The sequence below is a fragment of the Meleagris gallopavo genome, chromosome 1 (genome assembly GCF_905368555.1).
Source record: "Meleagris gallopavo chromosome 1, MGAL_WU_HG_1.1, whole genome shotgun sequence".
Classification (NCBI taxonomy): Eukaryota; Metazoa; Chordata; class Aves; order Galliformes; family Phasianidae; genus Meleagris; species Meleagris gallopavo.
Window position 1 is genome coordinate 54,724,421 of NC_139404.1, and position 15,907 is coordinate 54,740,327.

The 15,907-nt window shown below is 34.0% G+C and overlaps 1 protein-coding gene across 2 annotated transcripts in view; it reads right to left on the reverse strand.

The window, feature by feature from the left end:
• Positions 1 to 15,907, reverse strand: part of PARPBP (PARP1 binding protein) — a 48,070-nt gene that overhangs the window by 8,574 nt on the left and 23,589 nt on the right. For both annotated transcript variants that reach the window (XM_085228155.1, XM_010713484.4), the window contains exons 7-9: positions 11,150 to 11,333; positions 7,081 to 7,259; positions 2,557 to 2,638 (exon numbers count right to left, since the gene is read on the reverse strand). In XM_085228155.1, coding sequence (XP_085084281.1) covers positions 2,557 to 2,638; positions 7,081 to 7,259; positions 11,150 to 11,333 — 445 coding nt within the window. The remainder of the gene's footprint in view (positions 1 to 2,556; positions 2,639 to 7,080; positions 7,260 to 11,149; positions 11,334 to 15,907) is intronic.

Genomic DNA, 15,907 nt, shown 5'->3' on the forward strand with positions numbered 1-15,907 from the left:
ATGAAGGTTGAAGAATTATCTCTGAGTTTCAGTTGGAAAAGTCATTAGCTGTTTTGGCAACAGCAATTTTGCTTAACTGAAGGGAGAAGCAAGACTAAAGTAAGCATAGGGGTATCAAAAGAAGAATTTCAGACTTTACAAGCATATGGTATAGTTTGGATGGTAAATGGCTAATACACAGAAAACAGAATTGCAAGCAATGTGAAACATTCGGGCAATGTAAAACACTCTGAGTAAGAAGACTCTGTACTGATACATATTTGCAGTCCATTTACATTTTGAACACTATTATTTTGTATTTATGCTTTTTCAATATGGAAAAACATCTTGAGATAGTTGGTCTCTGTTCCACGCAGTGCTTTTTTCTCGCTGATACGATAGGATACACTGGAAGAAAGCTGTGAAGAAGGCTGTTTATGATTACAAAAGACAGTTCAGCAGCCCCAGTATTCCTTTAAGACATGAGCTGTGTGTTCCAAGTGGGCTTTTAGTTAAAAATTAATCACATTCAACTTAGCATCCATTCTGCTGAAGTAGAAGTGAGTCAAATTTTACTGGTTTAATCTACAAAACACTATAAGTAATCTTTACAATTGAATGTTGTACTAAGGAACATGGTGGGTAAGTATTGGTGGTAGATGGATGGTTGGATTAGATGATCTCAGAGATCTTTTCCAACCTTGGTGATTCTATGATTGTTCTATGATTGCTCTAAGGATAAACCACAGACTTTATACCTGTTGTTTGTTCCTCTTGTATTTTGATTTTCTTAAGATAAAAGGTAATTTACATTTCAACATAGTCATCCTCATTTATAATGAGGGCACACTGTGAGTGTCAGTATCTTTCAGTAGACTGAAAGACTGGCTAAAAATAATAGATATTTCATTTATTTTGCTACAGACACATTCTCTGTCATCAATCACAGTGAAAAGAAGGCTGAGACAAAAGTTACAGAGAAATAGTCACTCCTTGTACTGTATTAACAGGGGATATAGGAATCACAATATCCTTCTTAGGCAATATGGAATCAACTCAGGAAGCTGTCATGAGCTGTCATGATACCTTTGGTGAGAACTACAATTTACATAGAAATTCTCAATAGTAGCTAATCTCATTTTTTGATTAGCAAAAAAACTATTTTCAAAAAAAAACAAAAAACAAAAAAACAAAAAAAAGAGAATGATTAATTATTTCTTAACAGGAATCAATCTCAGGTTTCATATTTTTGATAGTTTCTGTGAGAAACTTTGCATGTTCCTGGTAGAGATCCAAAATCTGACAGGCAATTAATTTTAGAATTTCTTTTGTACTTTAACACTGAACATAACTTCATGAACCCAATTACAAAACCTCGGATTAGTCAGAAAACTGTCTATTTCAATGTATTATGTAAACGGTATATTACATTTTTGCTATTTGATGAATAAAGCTGCAATTTAAATACGTTTTTTATACTAAAATTATCATGAAGATCATTTATCAGCTTCAATCTTTTCAAATGTTTTCCCATAAGTTTCAAGGAAGATTTCACCTTAATTAGTGCATGCATCTAAAACAACACCCTCACTCCTCAGCTTCTCTATAAAGCATACTCTGCGTGGAATCAAAGTATATTTAAAGCACTTGTTGGAAATACTGACAGTAATTTTCATTCTAATTCCTTTCAATAACTTTCTATTTCTCATACATGTAATATGTGAAAATTCCCTTCATCTTCACTGGCAGAGGTATATTTTCCATTGTGCTCTACCAAAACTAATTCTGATGGCCTATAAAAACTTCTGTTTCCTTTTTCACATGCTAATTATATTTATGTTTTCATCTGTTGTCATAGCTAAGTTTGTAAAAAATAGTCAATACTTTCATTTAATTCTCTGTTGAAATGCCATGGAAGATACATAGTCTGTCTCTGTCCATAGTCCCAACACTAAAATTTGACAATTTTGAGAAAAACAGACGATGTAAAATGCAATTTTACAAAGGTTGTAATTTTCAGAAACACTGAAGTTGTTCTATTAAACAGAGCTGCTTACAATACCAGTATATTGTAATGTTTGATTTCCTCTACAAAATAGCAAGCATTACTGCACTTACTGTATGCATTTTAATGTATACAATAAGAGAAACGTCGATGAAATGTTACAAATAAAAAGCACTCTGAAAAAAAACAACTAACCATTATTATTTTAGAATTGAAATCTGGTCCCTCTTTTCAATGTTATTTTTGCTTTCACATAACTTCAGATTTAATCCTATAGTCCTGGGATGCACAGAGAGCTAAACTAGGAGATATAGATTTATGCAATATATTTTCATTATGAGATCTTCACTAGTATTCAAAAGTATTTTTAGTAAGCTTAAAGACTTTTCTGGAGTGTTGCATGTTCTCATTCAATACGGTTTGAGTTAGGTCATTAAGCACATGGTAACTAATTGTTTAAGTATGGAATACCCTTCAGACAAATATTTGAAAATTGTATCACTATTATTTTCATTTTAGCATTACTATATCAGTAGTATATGCATCCATGGATAGCACATCCTGTACAGTACCTTACTTCTTTTTTCACCCACAGATTTCTGAATACGCCGTCTAAGAGGTTTTGGAGAAGATTCTTTGGACTGTGCTGGAGATCTATGTTCAAAAGAGATATGAAGTATTCAGAACAAATAAATTCAATCAGTTACGAAAAATAATTATCATATGCTGTACCTCGAAACAGGAAACCAAACATTTTCTCTTTCCAAATCTTACTTTGTTTCTACCTTTCTTAAGTATCTACATGTATTGTGAGTACTGAAGGCGCCATAATGAAATCAGACTTAAAGTTTCAATTTCTACTCTCCTTTTACAGTGTATTTACAGTATTGCAGCTCTGTATTTCTACCTTTTTGAATGTGATTGACATCCAGAAAAAATTTTCCTCCTCCTTACATAGTTTTCATTAGAAGAACTCAATCAAAATGCTTCCACTATGTGAACACTTACATAAATGAATGACAAATTTAGATGTTTAAAATGCATAAATAAATAAATAAATAAATAAATTCTCTGTATCAAAGAGAGGTATTTTTGCACTTGATCAGAAAATTATAACAATTAATCTGTTCATATGTTAATAATTACTTCTCAGCTTATGTACATGATAGGCCTATGCATGGAAAGACAGTTGTTTATTTCCAAAAGAACTCATGCTTTATTTCATTTATTTTGCTCATTCTATTCAATGACTCTCTTATTTAATTATTCCATAAATAAAATTTATTTTATTTAGCTCATTTTTTCTTTTAGTTCCATTTTTATGCGGCACTAAATTTCTGCCTGCCTTTTCAATGTATTTAAATTGCCAAAATACATAGTTTCTACATGCTCCCATCTACTCCATTTTTACGGCTCATGTGTTCTCCTTGTAACCCATAGTGACGAAATCCTCAGTGTCCCACTTTTCCAACACCAGGTGCTTCCTCAGGATAAGCAATCAGTTAAATCATTACTGCCTCTCCACTGTATGGATATATTATCTTATTTTTCCAACAAAAATTGCTTTGAAAGAGATTTATTGCTTTGTGGATCACATCAACTTGCATATACTTCATACATGTTTAACATTTAAATAAAAAAAAAAAAAAAGAAAAAGAAATTAGCAAGGAGTAAATCACAGAACTGCAAGGATTTGAAGAGATCTCAAGAGATCATGGAGTCCAAACCTCCCGCTTTTAAAGCAGATACCCTATAATAGGATGCACAGGTGGGCATCCTGACACATCTTGAATATCTCTGTAAAGGAGACTTCTCAACCTCACTGGGCAACCTGTTCCAGTGCTCTGTCACACATACTTTAAAGAAAGACTTCTGTTAGCAGTAATGTGATAGGAAGATGACAGGCATTACATGAAAAACAACAGCAAATATAAAATTGCCGTTAACCATATAGACTTGGTGAACCAGCAGAACCAGAAAAACAAAGAAACAAACCAAAAACTTCATTGTGAAGAGTTATGAAAATACTCAATTCATATTTACGCAAAATTCAATTTTGAATGTAAACAATATAATAAATTGCATCAGAATCACCTTACCTCGATTTCAATATGATCACTACATTCTTGTTTAATTACAAGTTTTAGTAATTCTGAGAGGAAATCAGCACGCTTGCATTGTATAAAGGTTCAAAATAAAATTTAAAACTGAAGAAAATTAGAAAGAAGTACGGGAACTTTATTCACTCTTCTATAATGCATATTCAAAAGGATGATTCTCAAGAAAACTAAAATGAGGTTCTTACGGATGGAAAATATTTGAGGTGCATACTGAAGGTCCCATTAAACTGAGAAAAACTTCAGCTTGTTTTGGATGTTCAAAAATAATGAGACTATATCATCACTGCTTACATTTTCTGTCTGAAAATATGTATGCATTTTACAAGTTACAGAAATATAATTTTAAATTAAAGAAAACTAACAAAAATTTGAACATCACACAATAACTGCTTTTCAGCAGCAGCTTTCTTACAGGATTTCAAAGGTGACAGATAAATATAGCCAATTAATTTAATCTCAAAGTTTATTAAAACACGAATAAATCAAAGAAAGTAAAATTCCAAGAATGCTGAAATTATGAAAAGGAGATGCTTTCATTTATCTTCAGCATTCAACTGAAAAGTAACAGTGCTCTTTTAACATTATTAGATCCTAGACAAATACACCCAAAAGTTTTAAACATATCTTGGGATTATTCAGTAGTAAAATCACTAGAGATTACAAAAAATATTGTGAAAATCCTCAAAATAAAAACTACCATTTGATCTAAAACCATAAAGTTACCATATGAGATGACAACCTGTTACATAGAATCAGATTAGCAAAAATAATTTTCACTACAGTGAAGTTTACTGTCAAACCTACTGCCATTTATTCTGTAAATTATTTCAGACTTACTTTTAACTACATGGATCAGCAAAAGACTGTAAACACTGTTGATCAAATGTTTGAGAAGTGTTAACAAAAAAGGCTTGTACTGTATAGGTGCCTGTATGTTGATGAAATACAGATACCTTAGTTACTATCCTAGGTGATATTGAAATGTTCAGCATTTGCAAGGCAATTGGAGGATTACAGTATAAATTGTTATAGAAAGGTAGAACACGAAGATTTAAATAAAAATTGAGAACAGGCGCTGTTTGCAAGTTCACATATTTCTTCTTAGGCTTTGCAAAGTTTTGTACTCCTGAATCAATTATTTAAGATTAATTCAATATTTTGTGTGCTTTCACAGTTATTTTTATTTAAATGTTATGTAAAAAATAGGATCTTAAATTTGATATAATGAAAAATAAAATCTAAAACAAGATCATCATCAGAAAATATTAAAAAAAACCACAAGAATTTTGTGTAGATTACCATATACATTTCTAAATAGCAGCACCTCCTTGCACCTACAAGGAGAAGATTTCAAGTCAAATGAATGCTTTACATCTTTACTCAGTGGACACTTATCCAGAAATAAGAGGTTTTTATTCCATTTTAAAAGAGTTGCTTAAGAAAGGAAATAAAGATTTCTAGCTATGAATACAGCAATGCTTAATTCAGAAAACTTCAGTTGAGCTTTGATGACATTCACATTGAGCACTAATCTAAGTCTGATTAAGCTCCTATTCATTTTAACAAAACGCATCCTGACTGATGTTTATTAATTTAACGAAACAATTTTAAAAGCAACATGCATTAATTTGCCTGAATCAAAAATAATGGAAAAATATTTTTTTCTGAACTTTATTGGAATGTGATAGTTTGGTTGGTTTCATAAAAGAGGTTGAACTATAAATCTGGAGGAACCACCAAATTCTCCTTATTTTATGTCTATCTCCTTATGTCTTCCAGTTTAGGACTCAAAGAAGGTGAGGAAGTTCTTACACTAAAAATCAATAAATAAAGTCAGTAACCAACAGCTTCACAGTATTATAGGCGCCTTTGTCTCCTGTATTGCTATGGAACACATATCTGAAACTGAGATTTCTACTCACATCCCTGCATCCTTTTCTCCAGGTTTTTATCTTGTTCTTTTCCTATTCTGTTATTCTCGGAGTCTTGCACCAATACGCTCTGACAATGTTGTACTGGTGGGTTCCCATGTAAAACAACTGCCACCAGCATAAGAAACATCTCTAATTCCCCACTTTTCACAGTCTTTCATTGTAGCTCTCCTTTTATATTTGAGAACCCAAAAATGTGCAGGCAAAAACCTTAAGAAACAACTAGCCATGCAGTCCTGGCCTTAATGAACAGATGTTCAAACCACCTCTACTGGCATCAAAAAAGCAAGGACAACCAGCAGTGGGTTTTAGCAGGTCCTTATGAAAACACTATAGTTATCATGGGAATAATATTATTGTGGAACTGATTGCTGTACTGCAGATGATGCGTGTCTGGAAACCCAGGCTGCTTTACTTCCCAGCTGAGCACTGAGAAATTTTTCTATTTCCTTTCCTCTTCTTCTTTCTCTCAATTTCACCATCAGAGTCAGTGTATGCCATGAACTACAGACACTACCAATAAATATTCATACACATGAATTTGTTTCAACATCCTCTGTATAATACCGATTGGTGTATCACAATATGAAAATCTATTTAACCATTTAGAAAAGTCTTTACAAAATAATTACAACGTAGGAAGAAAACAGATTGTCATCCCCAAATATTTTATACTAAATTTAGATGAAGGAGGAATTTTCAAACTGAATATAAATGCAGTCAGCTACTGAATACACATTATTTGAACTTAAGAATATAGAAGAGTATTTGGAAGACTAGTTGCAAAGGATACTCTCTTCGTAGGTCTCATGCAGCCCAGAAATACACTAGCCCAGAAAGTCTGTCTTCCAAAAGCATGTTGAAAATAACAGTAAATGAAGATGAGGAGGTAGAATACTTTTGAGAACTTGGCACTGTCCTAAGAATGCTTTCCTTTTACACCTATGCTCCCAATAGGCTGCAAATTTAGCGTACAAAGTATCAGTGCTTTAAATCAGTTAGTATAAAATCTTTATAAACGAACAAAAACTTTTTTAGTACTCACCTGAAGAGTGTCAAAACAGAGGTGCTTCCAAACATAATTAAGTTTACATCATCATATAATAATTCCGCTTTGTTCTGGGTAGGAGCACTGACTGCTTCTTCATCAAGAAGAACTAGTAAGACCTTTATGGTATCTCTGCCACAATATGCAGTGCCATGGTTTATTGAATGCAATTTTGGCTGAAAGCAAATAAAAATTAAAGAGAACATACTGCAGGAAAGGTCAAAAAGTGAAATCAATAGCTCACCTCCAAAAGCAACTAATAACAGCAAAAGATGCAAGAACCCCCTCCTCTCCTTTCCCAGTAAGCATCTATCAAGTAACATGAGTACGTGGAAGATTCCTTTTCATACCAAAGAATGAGGAGAATTTAGATCATTGCCAACTAGAGGCATACACTGAAAAGCAAGTCACACAAATATTCAAATCTGTGATGAAACCACATTAGCTGCTGAAACTAACATTATTTCCTTACAACCTGCTTGAGTGCCACACAAACATTCTAATGAAGTCCAACTCCTGTAACCAAATCTGCAAAAGCAGCTGACTAAGAGAGATTTTTTCCACCAAGATATGGCAAGAGGTACAATCCCCTCTTGTTTGTAACACGATAAATTCCTCAGTTTTCCACAAGAATTAAAAAGTACTTAAAGAAAATAACAATTCACATCTGGAAGAGTTCAATGCTATAGCCAGCAGATGAAGAATTTCATAGGATTGCTAGAGTAGCAAGTTTATAGCATTTCTCTGTAAAGTTCTAGGGGTTTTCTAAACAAATGTAGTGCTACATACACAGTATTAAGGTTTAAAAACTACAGTCTTTCTTATTTACTGATACAGAGAAACATACAATAGCCTAACTTTGTTTAGAACAGGGCAGGCAACAAACTGCATTTCTTTAATCAGTTAACAGTTTTCAACACAGCCTTGAAAAGATCAAATTCTATTTCTCTCCCTATTTGATTATATCAATTAGTGTATACAGCTTTCAAGAAGCCATAGCAACACGTCAGTCAGTTGCTATAAGTTATAATCAATAGCTAGAAATAGCAATTACAGAAATGGTTGTTATACTTGATTTTACAAAATTGGTCTATTTCAGTAACATCTAATTTCCTCAAAATTTATTCTGGACTTCTTCAGTCATTACATCACCACATCACCCACATCATGGAATTTTATAAAACGCCATGTGGGTCACGGTAAATTTATCTTAATGAAAAAAGTACGAGTTTGACAACAGCTTGACTGATTATATACAAAGAAAATGTAATAATAATAACGTGTAGAATATAGCATAACTTCCTAGCTGCCAAAAGATGACCTTCAGAAATCTCACGTACTACTACAACAGTAGCTTGGTGTACTAAATACTATTGTCCAAAAAACAATAGGAACTTCAGGCAAGATAAAAATCCCTGCCACAAAAATCTTGTTCATTATTAAAATAATGACTCTAAATATTTTTTCAAGTAAACTATTTATTAATCTTTCAAGGGAAGTAACCATTAACTACTCCAGGCTATTCAAGCCAGTTCCAGAAATGCCAACTGTATTCAATTTACAGCAGTAAATTTCTAAGGAAGAAATTAATCACAATTGCTATTATTCACTCATGAAGTCTTCAGTGAAAAGTTGTGCTTCCTTCTGTATAAAATATTGATTTTTTATACAGCTTTAGACTTTAATAAAACAGATATTTACAGGAAAACTAAGCAAAGATGTAAGAAAACTAATACGAAAAAAAGCGAATATTTTTCCAACAAAATGTCTCTTTTCAGGTATATTCTATACAACCTGAAGAGAAACCAAAGTATATTTTATGTAGTGCCAGTTTTTCTAAGAGCTGCTGGAGGCATCCTTTTCAGATCTACAGTTAATTTCAGATTTACAATTTGTACTTAAAGTAACAAGTCAATTACTTCCATGTGAAAAGCCATACCATACCATCAAAGGCAGAACTTACTTTGAATACAGATCTTTTTTTCTGAAAAATTACAGCATTATTTAAAAAAAAATAAAAAATACAGCATTCTTTTTAAAGAAAACAAAACAAAATGAGATATATGTGAAACTCAGCAGAGATTTAACCTTTGCTGTTCTAAGATCTTAATGGAGCAATACAGACACTCCAATTTTTCTTCACAGTTCAAATTCATTTGGAAAATGCATGGAAATCTTTCATTATCAAAATCCATAATCAAAACCTGCCCGTCTATGTGTGTTTAGTATAATGTCTTTCTACTGAAAGCTCCACTGAAATCTGCAGTATCACTGCTTAACATTTGCCCATGCTTTCTTAGTGAGCACTAGATTTCTCAAGCCAACCAGCATATCAGCCACATTCACACCACAGTCATCCCTCATGGCTGTTAGCTATATCTGTACCTATACTATGCATATGGATGTCCTGTGGTGCGTATGGTGAAAAGGATTAGCTTAAAACCCATCATTCTCTGACATATACTCAAGTTTTCTCACAAAGAAACTATAATAGAATCTTCCCACTCAAAAGCAGATTGGTTCTTCCAACAGAGAGATTAAATTCAAAAGCGTAATTGGGAAAACCTTCAACATAGAACCACTGACTCACAGTAATATAGTTAAGCAGATAAGCTGCCCACAGATGCCCATTTTAACAAAACTTCATGCTGTTCTTAACAGAATTAAGTACTTCCATGTTTCTTGACAATCATCCCACTATCTTCTCCCTCAACAAGAAAACTAGAAAACGTTTCTATAGACTGTTAGACTACAGTCTCAACCTATAGAAAACAATAAGAAACATAAGCTACGTTAGAAAAGCATTGCTTGGTAAATCAGAAGAATCTTACCTACCTGATAAAAAATCTAAGACTTTAAATTTATTTTTTTTTAGGAATCCAGGTAGCCAGATAAAGACAGAAATAATAGGGCTGCTAACTTTTCAGATGGAGCAGAGAAAGAAAAAACAAAGACAAGAAAGGGAAACGGAAATACAAAGTAATGGAAGCCTCAGGAGATGCAGTAAAATGAGGATGCTAATCCATGGAAACATGTATTTAAATCAGTTTGCCCACTAAGATCTAGAGGATCCTACTTCTTATTGAAAAGCAAAAGGACATTGGAAGTTTTATAAAAATCTGATAGAAATCTTGTTACTATGGGCTAATTCCAGAGATTTGGCAATACCAAGCACTCTAAGAATAGACACAAAAAGTGGTCAGCAGTTTTTAGACGTTTCCTAGACAAAAACACATGATATAAGACATTGTTTTATATATGTCAACAATGTAAAATAAGGTTGGTTGATGTTTTCATTAGAAAAATATCATAATAGAAAACTGTGTAGATTCAAAGTACAGAAATCACAAATAAAAACATGTATTCAGGTTACTCTCCACATCTATCTTTTTAAACATTAAATGTTTTGAATCCCTCCAAGAAAAAAACCACACACACACACACACAAAAAGCATTAGTAACTGTGTTAGTGTCTTGAAACACTGAAAGAGAAAAACATACACAGAGTATTTGGGTTTTCATTCGTTATTCCTGCCAAGGTTTCACCATATTCCGGATTTCTTTCATATTCAGCCATATTTTGAGCTTCTTACCCTTAATAATACTTGACTCAGAGCTAATTAAAATTTGTGTTCTTTAATCAAAAAGCAGATATATGTTCTCAAATCTTAACTCCACTTTCAACAGGGTTTTTTTCTGCTTGGAAATGTTATAGGTCTACTGCTTTGAAATTACTGGCAATCTAACAGTTACAAGTATTTACATTTAGAACTGTTGCAAGAACAAAATAAATTTTGAAGAGCATTTAATTCACTATTTCAAGTAAGAAGTTTAAATAAAACATCTTTTTGAAATCCACACTGTAATCCTAAAGTATAAGTCTTTCAGCAAGTTTAAAACCACAGTGTAGAGGAAATGACACTGCTCTATTAGTAGGAAAAGATTATACTCTATATAAAAGTCTTTAGAAAAAACAAAACCAAACCACAGAACAACAACAAAACCAGAAGGACATTTACTTTCTTGTAAAGCTAAATAGTAAAAAGAACAAAAGAAGTCCCATTACCCGTGTTGGACTGACTCCAGTGGTGCTAACAGTCAAGACTTCATGTTGTGAATCGATAATATTTTTAATCCTCAAATCCAAATCTTGTACAACTTCCTCTACTGCCTGATAGAAAGGATCCCCATTGCTTCGGCCTTTCATCAAATGCATCTTCACTGTTGACAGAATTTGCCCCCCTGCAACTCTGAAAATAGGCAGAGGGTCATCTCCACATTAATCTTGGCAGCACTTTAGTATACCTATTAGTGTTGAACATAGCTAGTCTTCACAGTTAATCAAAACTCTTCAGAGAACAGCTTTGATCTTTCAAATCAAAGAGCAGTGTGGAAGCATTGTCCAACATAATAGCCTGCTTAAGAAAAACAGAGATTATAAGAAAAGGTAATGAATTCAGCATTTAGTACTACTCTGACCTGCAACACAAAACTAACTTTTCCATAAAGTTCAAAGAAAAGCACTTTCTTTAAACCAGTAGTTACTGTTTCGCTTGTAAGCTGCTAAGTGAACAAACATGGATCCTAATTTAACATCCGATTCAGATTTTGAACATTGTGTGTTTCATGAAGGTTCTTTAAAATATCAGTCTGCTTTCAATTTTGTTTCAGTAGTTAGTAATTAGACTAAACGAACATTATTTTTTTACATAAAGATACACAGTACTAATCTTCTTTATCATCAAGAGAAAACACAGAGTATATTTATGCTAAGTCCAGAAACATCCATGAAGTTAGACATAAAAAATATAAATAATTCATGCCAAAACATTTGTTTTGCCATAGCCAAGAGCAAGGCCAACTTTTCAACTTCCTCCACACTTAATAGCTCCTACCTAGTTTTCCTAAAAGGATACCTTGCAAATACAGAGACAGTCATATTTTGCACACATTAAATCCTAAAGAGAAATCTCAGAATTCCTGCTAGGAATACCTCCATCTAGTAGAATTCTAGCTGTCTAGATTCATAATCCAAAATATAAAATAACTGTGTGGGGCTAAGGAAGAACAAGGAGTGAGCTAGAGGAAAACAAGTTTGTTTATATTGTTTTCTGTTAAAATACATGGAAGGAATGGGGCCAGGCATCTTGCTATTCTGGCTGAACAAAACTCCTGGTAAATAACTTAGAAGCCCTGAAGTTAATATGAAATATTTTTGGCTTTGTTCCAGGTCAGAAACAACTATTTCCATGCAGTTCTCAGTTTTAACTTTTACAGATTAAAGATTATTCAATTCACATTAGAATTTGCAGGCTTGTTTAAACAGATAAACGTTAGCTTTCCAGAAGCTTAAGCACAATGCATGAACTCAGCCAAAAGGAAAGTCACCAGGTGAAGTCCCTCAGCACAAAGCTCAAGAACCATACCAGATCTTAAAGAGAGGAAAAAAACAATGCTTGAGTACCCCTGCTCCAAAAAACACAGTTCAGTCTAACCACACAAGAATGAAAAGTTCAAGGGGAGAAAAAAATAAAAATCATTCAGTGCAAGTCGTCAAGAGGTAAGAGAGTATTGTTGAAGAAAATTCTGTCTCAGAGATACGTATAGGAACTCTAGCCAAGCCTCCTGATACTTCTTGCCAAACTGTTTTATTTCCTCAGGACTAAAGTGATATTTTCCAAAACAATACCCTCAAATGAGAAAAGCATTGTATTAACTGAGTAGTATCTGCTCCATAAATACTGTATGAAATCTATAACTCTAGAACAAACAAGCAGGTGAAGTGATTGGCTGAAGCTGTGTTTCAAAGTATAGACTTTCCCTATATGCCTAGGGATATATATATACGTAATGTGCGTATTTGCTGGAAGAAGAAGGATTATTCTATATATAACAATGGACACGCAGTAAAAAGATAATTGTATCCTCAGTTAAAATGCTACGTGTTGTCTGTAATTCTTGATTACCTTGCAGTTTTTCTCCAAGGAAGAAAAAATACGATAAAAAAATTTTCTATTTGTTCATTTGGTATTTTTTTGCTTCTACTACTCAATGCCAACTAAGGATCTTAGCTGTTATAAATAAAGTTAATTTAATCTATTTTTCTCCCCATATTCCCTCCTCTTTTCCAGGAAAGAGTTCCAGTTCCCAATCTGATATGCAGTATTAATTGGAGCAAAGAAAAGTTTATTCATACTTTAATGAGATATTATATAAATAAGACATAAAATATTCATCTAATTTGTGTGGAACACTGAAACACTGTGCCACAGCTTATGCATTTTACAATAGGAAATGAAATTGAATAAAGTTATGCTGTGAATTTTATTTTATTAAAGTATTGAATAAATTTATGAAATGCTGTATACACCTCTCATTGGTGCTATTCATAAACTTACTACAAAAAGCCCTAATTGACCAAGTCTTATAGTTTCATAATGTACAATCAGACTAGTCTGAGTTGGAAAAGCAAGGCATTCTTTTGGCAGTTACTTATGTTATCTATAGCATCAATTGAGATGGTTAGGCCACTGTTCAAATTTAAGCAGTCCATTAGTAGTAGTAGTAGGTACTAGGTAGTAGTAGATCATCTGTCCATCAGAAAACTCACTGGATCAAAAATGTTTCAAAAAGCAATAATCTTGAAGGTGGATTTATAAATTAAATAACAAATGTAATACTTAGAATTCAAGTAATAAAATAAGTGACCTGAGAATCTCTAGATCCACTAGGAAGATTTCACGCTACTGACATTCAAGCAAAGTTTACCTAAAAGCATGAAAATAAAAGGAAAATGCTGTAAAAATGCAGCTTTTGGGGGTTGTGCTGGTGGTTTTTGTTTTGTTCATTGGAAAAGGAGTCTGAATGCCAGATTACTCTCATTCATATTTCCTAGAAAAACCATTTGAATGTAAATGGAGTGTAAAATATCTGGCATAGTACTAGATAGTAAATGTTTATATGAATTAAATGAGGTAGAAAACTGCTACCCACCTTGCAATTCCTAACAGCTAGAATGCCAGTAAAAGTTTGTTTTTAATATGGAATTATATCAAACAAGTTATCTGTCTTAAAATCATTTTTTGCATCAGCAGACGTTAAGAATTATAATTCTTCTTAATGCTGAAAGAGAAGAGCAAAATCCAAGTGAATTCAAGAATAAACATTAAACCAAGTAATGCCATTTGTCTAAGGTAATACTGAACTTGGGAAACCTTGTCTTTCCAGTCAGGGTGCCTGCTAACAGTTCTCAGATCTCAGGCTGCTGACATGAAATTTTCTAAAACAAGGTGCGTAAGTCTCACATCCTTGGTCTTTGAAGTCATATTATGTGAGGACTCTTTTCAAATCCAATTAACAGCAAATATCTCTCAGTTATCATTGTAACAGATATCCTAAGATAGCAATTTTTTTTAAGATCTCTAATAATATGATTTTCTCATCAGAGTCACATGCAACAAGATTTCTCTGTTCTATATGGAGGAAACAGATCTGGGGGTTTTGGTCGATGCTTGGCTGAACATGAGCCAGCAGAATGCCCAGGTAGCCAAGAAGGCCAATCGCATCCTAGCTTGTATCAGAAAGAGTGCTGCCAGCAGGAGCAGGGAAGTGATTACCCCTCTGCACTCAGCACTGGTGAGGCTACACCTCTAGTGCTGCATTCAGTTTCAGGCCCCTCTACAAAAAAGACACTGAGGAAGTGGAGCACTTTCAGAGAAGGGCAATGAAGCTGTGAAGGATCTGGAGCATAAGTCTTAGAAGGAGCAGCTGAAAGAACTGGGATTACTTAGTCTGGAGGAGGCTCAGGGGAGGTGTTATCACTCTCTACAACAACACGAAGGGAGGTAGTGGTGAGGAAGGGGTCGGCCTCTTTTTCCCATGTAGCTAGCAATAGGACAAGAGGGAATGGCCTCAAGTTGCGCCAGCGAAGATTCTTTGATGGGCTGCATCATCCTAGCTGCTGAAACATGAAGTAAGGCTCTCACAAATACCGCCATCTTTCATAACACAGTCCCACTTAATTCTTTTATTTCCTGCCCAAAATAGTTTAGACTGCTGTGCAAGTGAGTGAGGGAAAGCATGCAATCGCACAACTCAGGGCTATGTTAATATGAGGGAATTCTGAAAGTAATGCCTCCTATTTTATTACATTGGTCCTTGACATCAGAGGCAGATTGTGTTGGTATGGCAGTAGAGTTTGAACCTTCCCACCAACATTTCATTACATTTTACTGTCGTGTGTCAGACGGCAGCAGAGGCGCAGTCTGATAAAATGGCATCTGATATGGAATTGCATGAAGAAAAGGCGTGAAATTAAACTCTTTAATGTGGAAAAAATGGTATCCATTGACATTCATTGATGCTTGCTGAATGTTTATGAAGATCAGGCAGTGGATATGAGCAGAGTGAGGTGCTGGGTGATGCATTTCAGCAATGGTGACAGCAACATGAAAGACAAGCGACATTCCAGATGGCCACACACAATTATCACACCACGAAGTGAGGGGTACCTCCATCAGCTCATCAGTGCATTGTGACCAATGAACTGTGGACAGAGCTGAATATCGGCTTCAATGCATTGGAAACATTGTGGCAACTTTGGACTGTAGCAAAATGTGTGCCACAAGGGATAAGCAAATGCTCACATAGGAACAGAAAGAGCACTGAAAGCAAGTTTGCCAGGACCCATTGAACAAATACAAGGCTGAAGGTGACAGTTCCCTCGATTACATCATCACTGGAGACAAGACATGGTGTCACCACTATGAAACAGAGTCAAAACAGCAGTCCATAGAGTGGCAACATGTGACTCCTCCATAGAAGA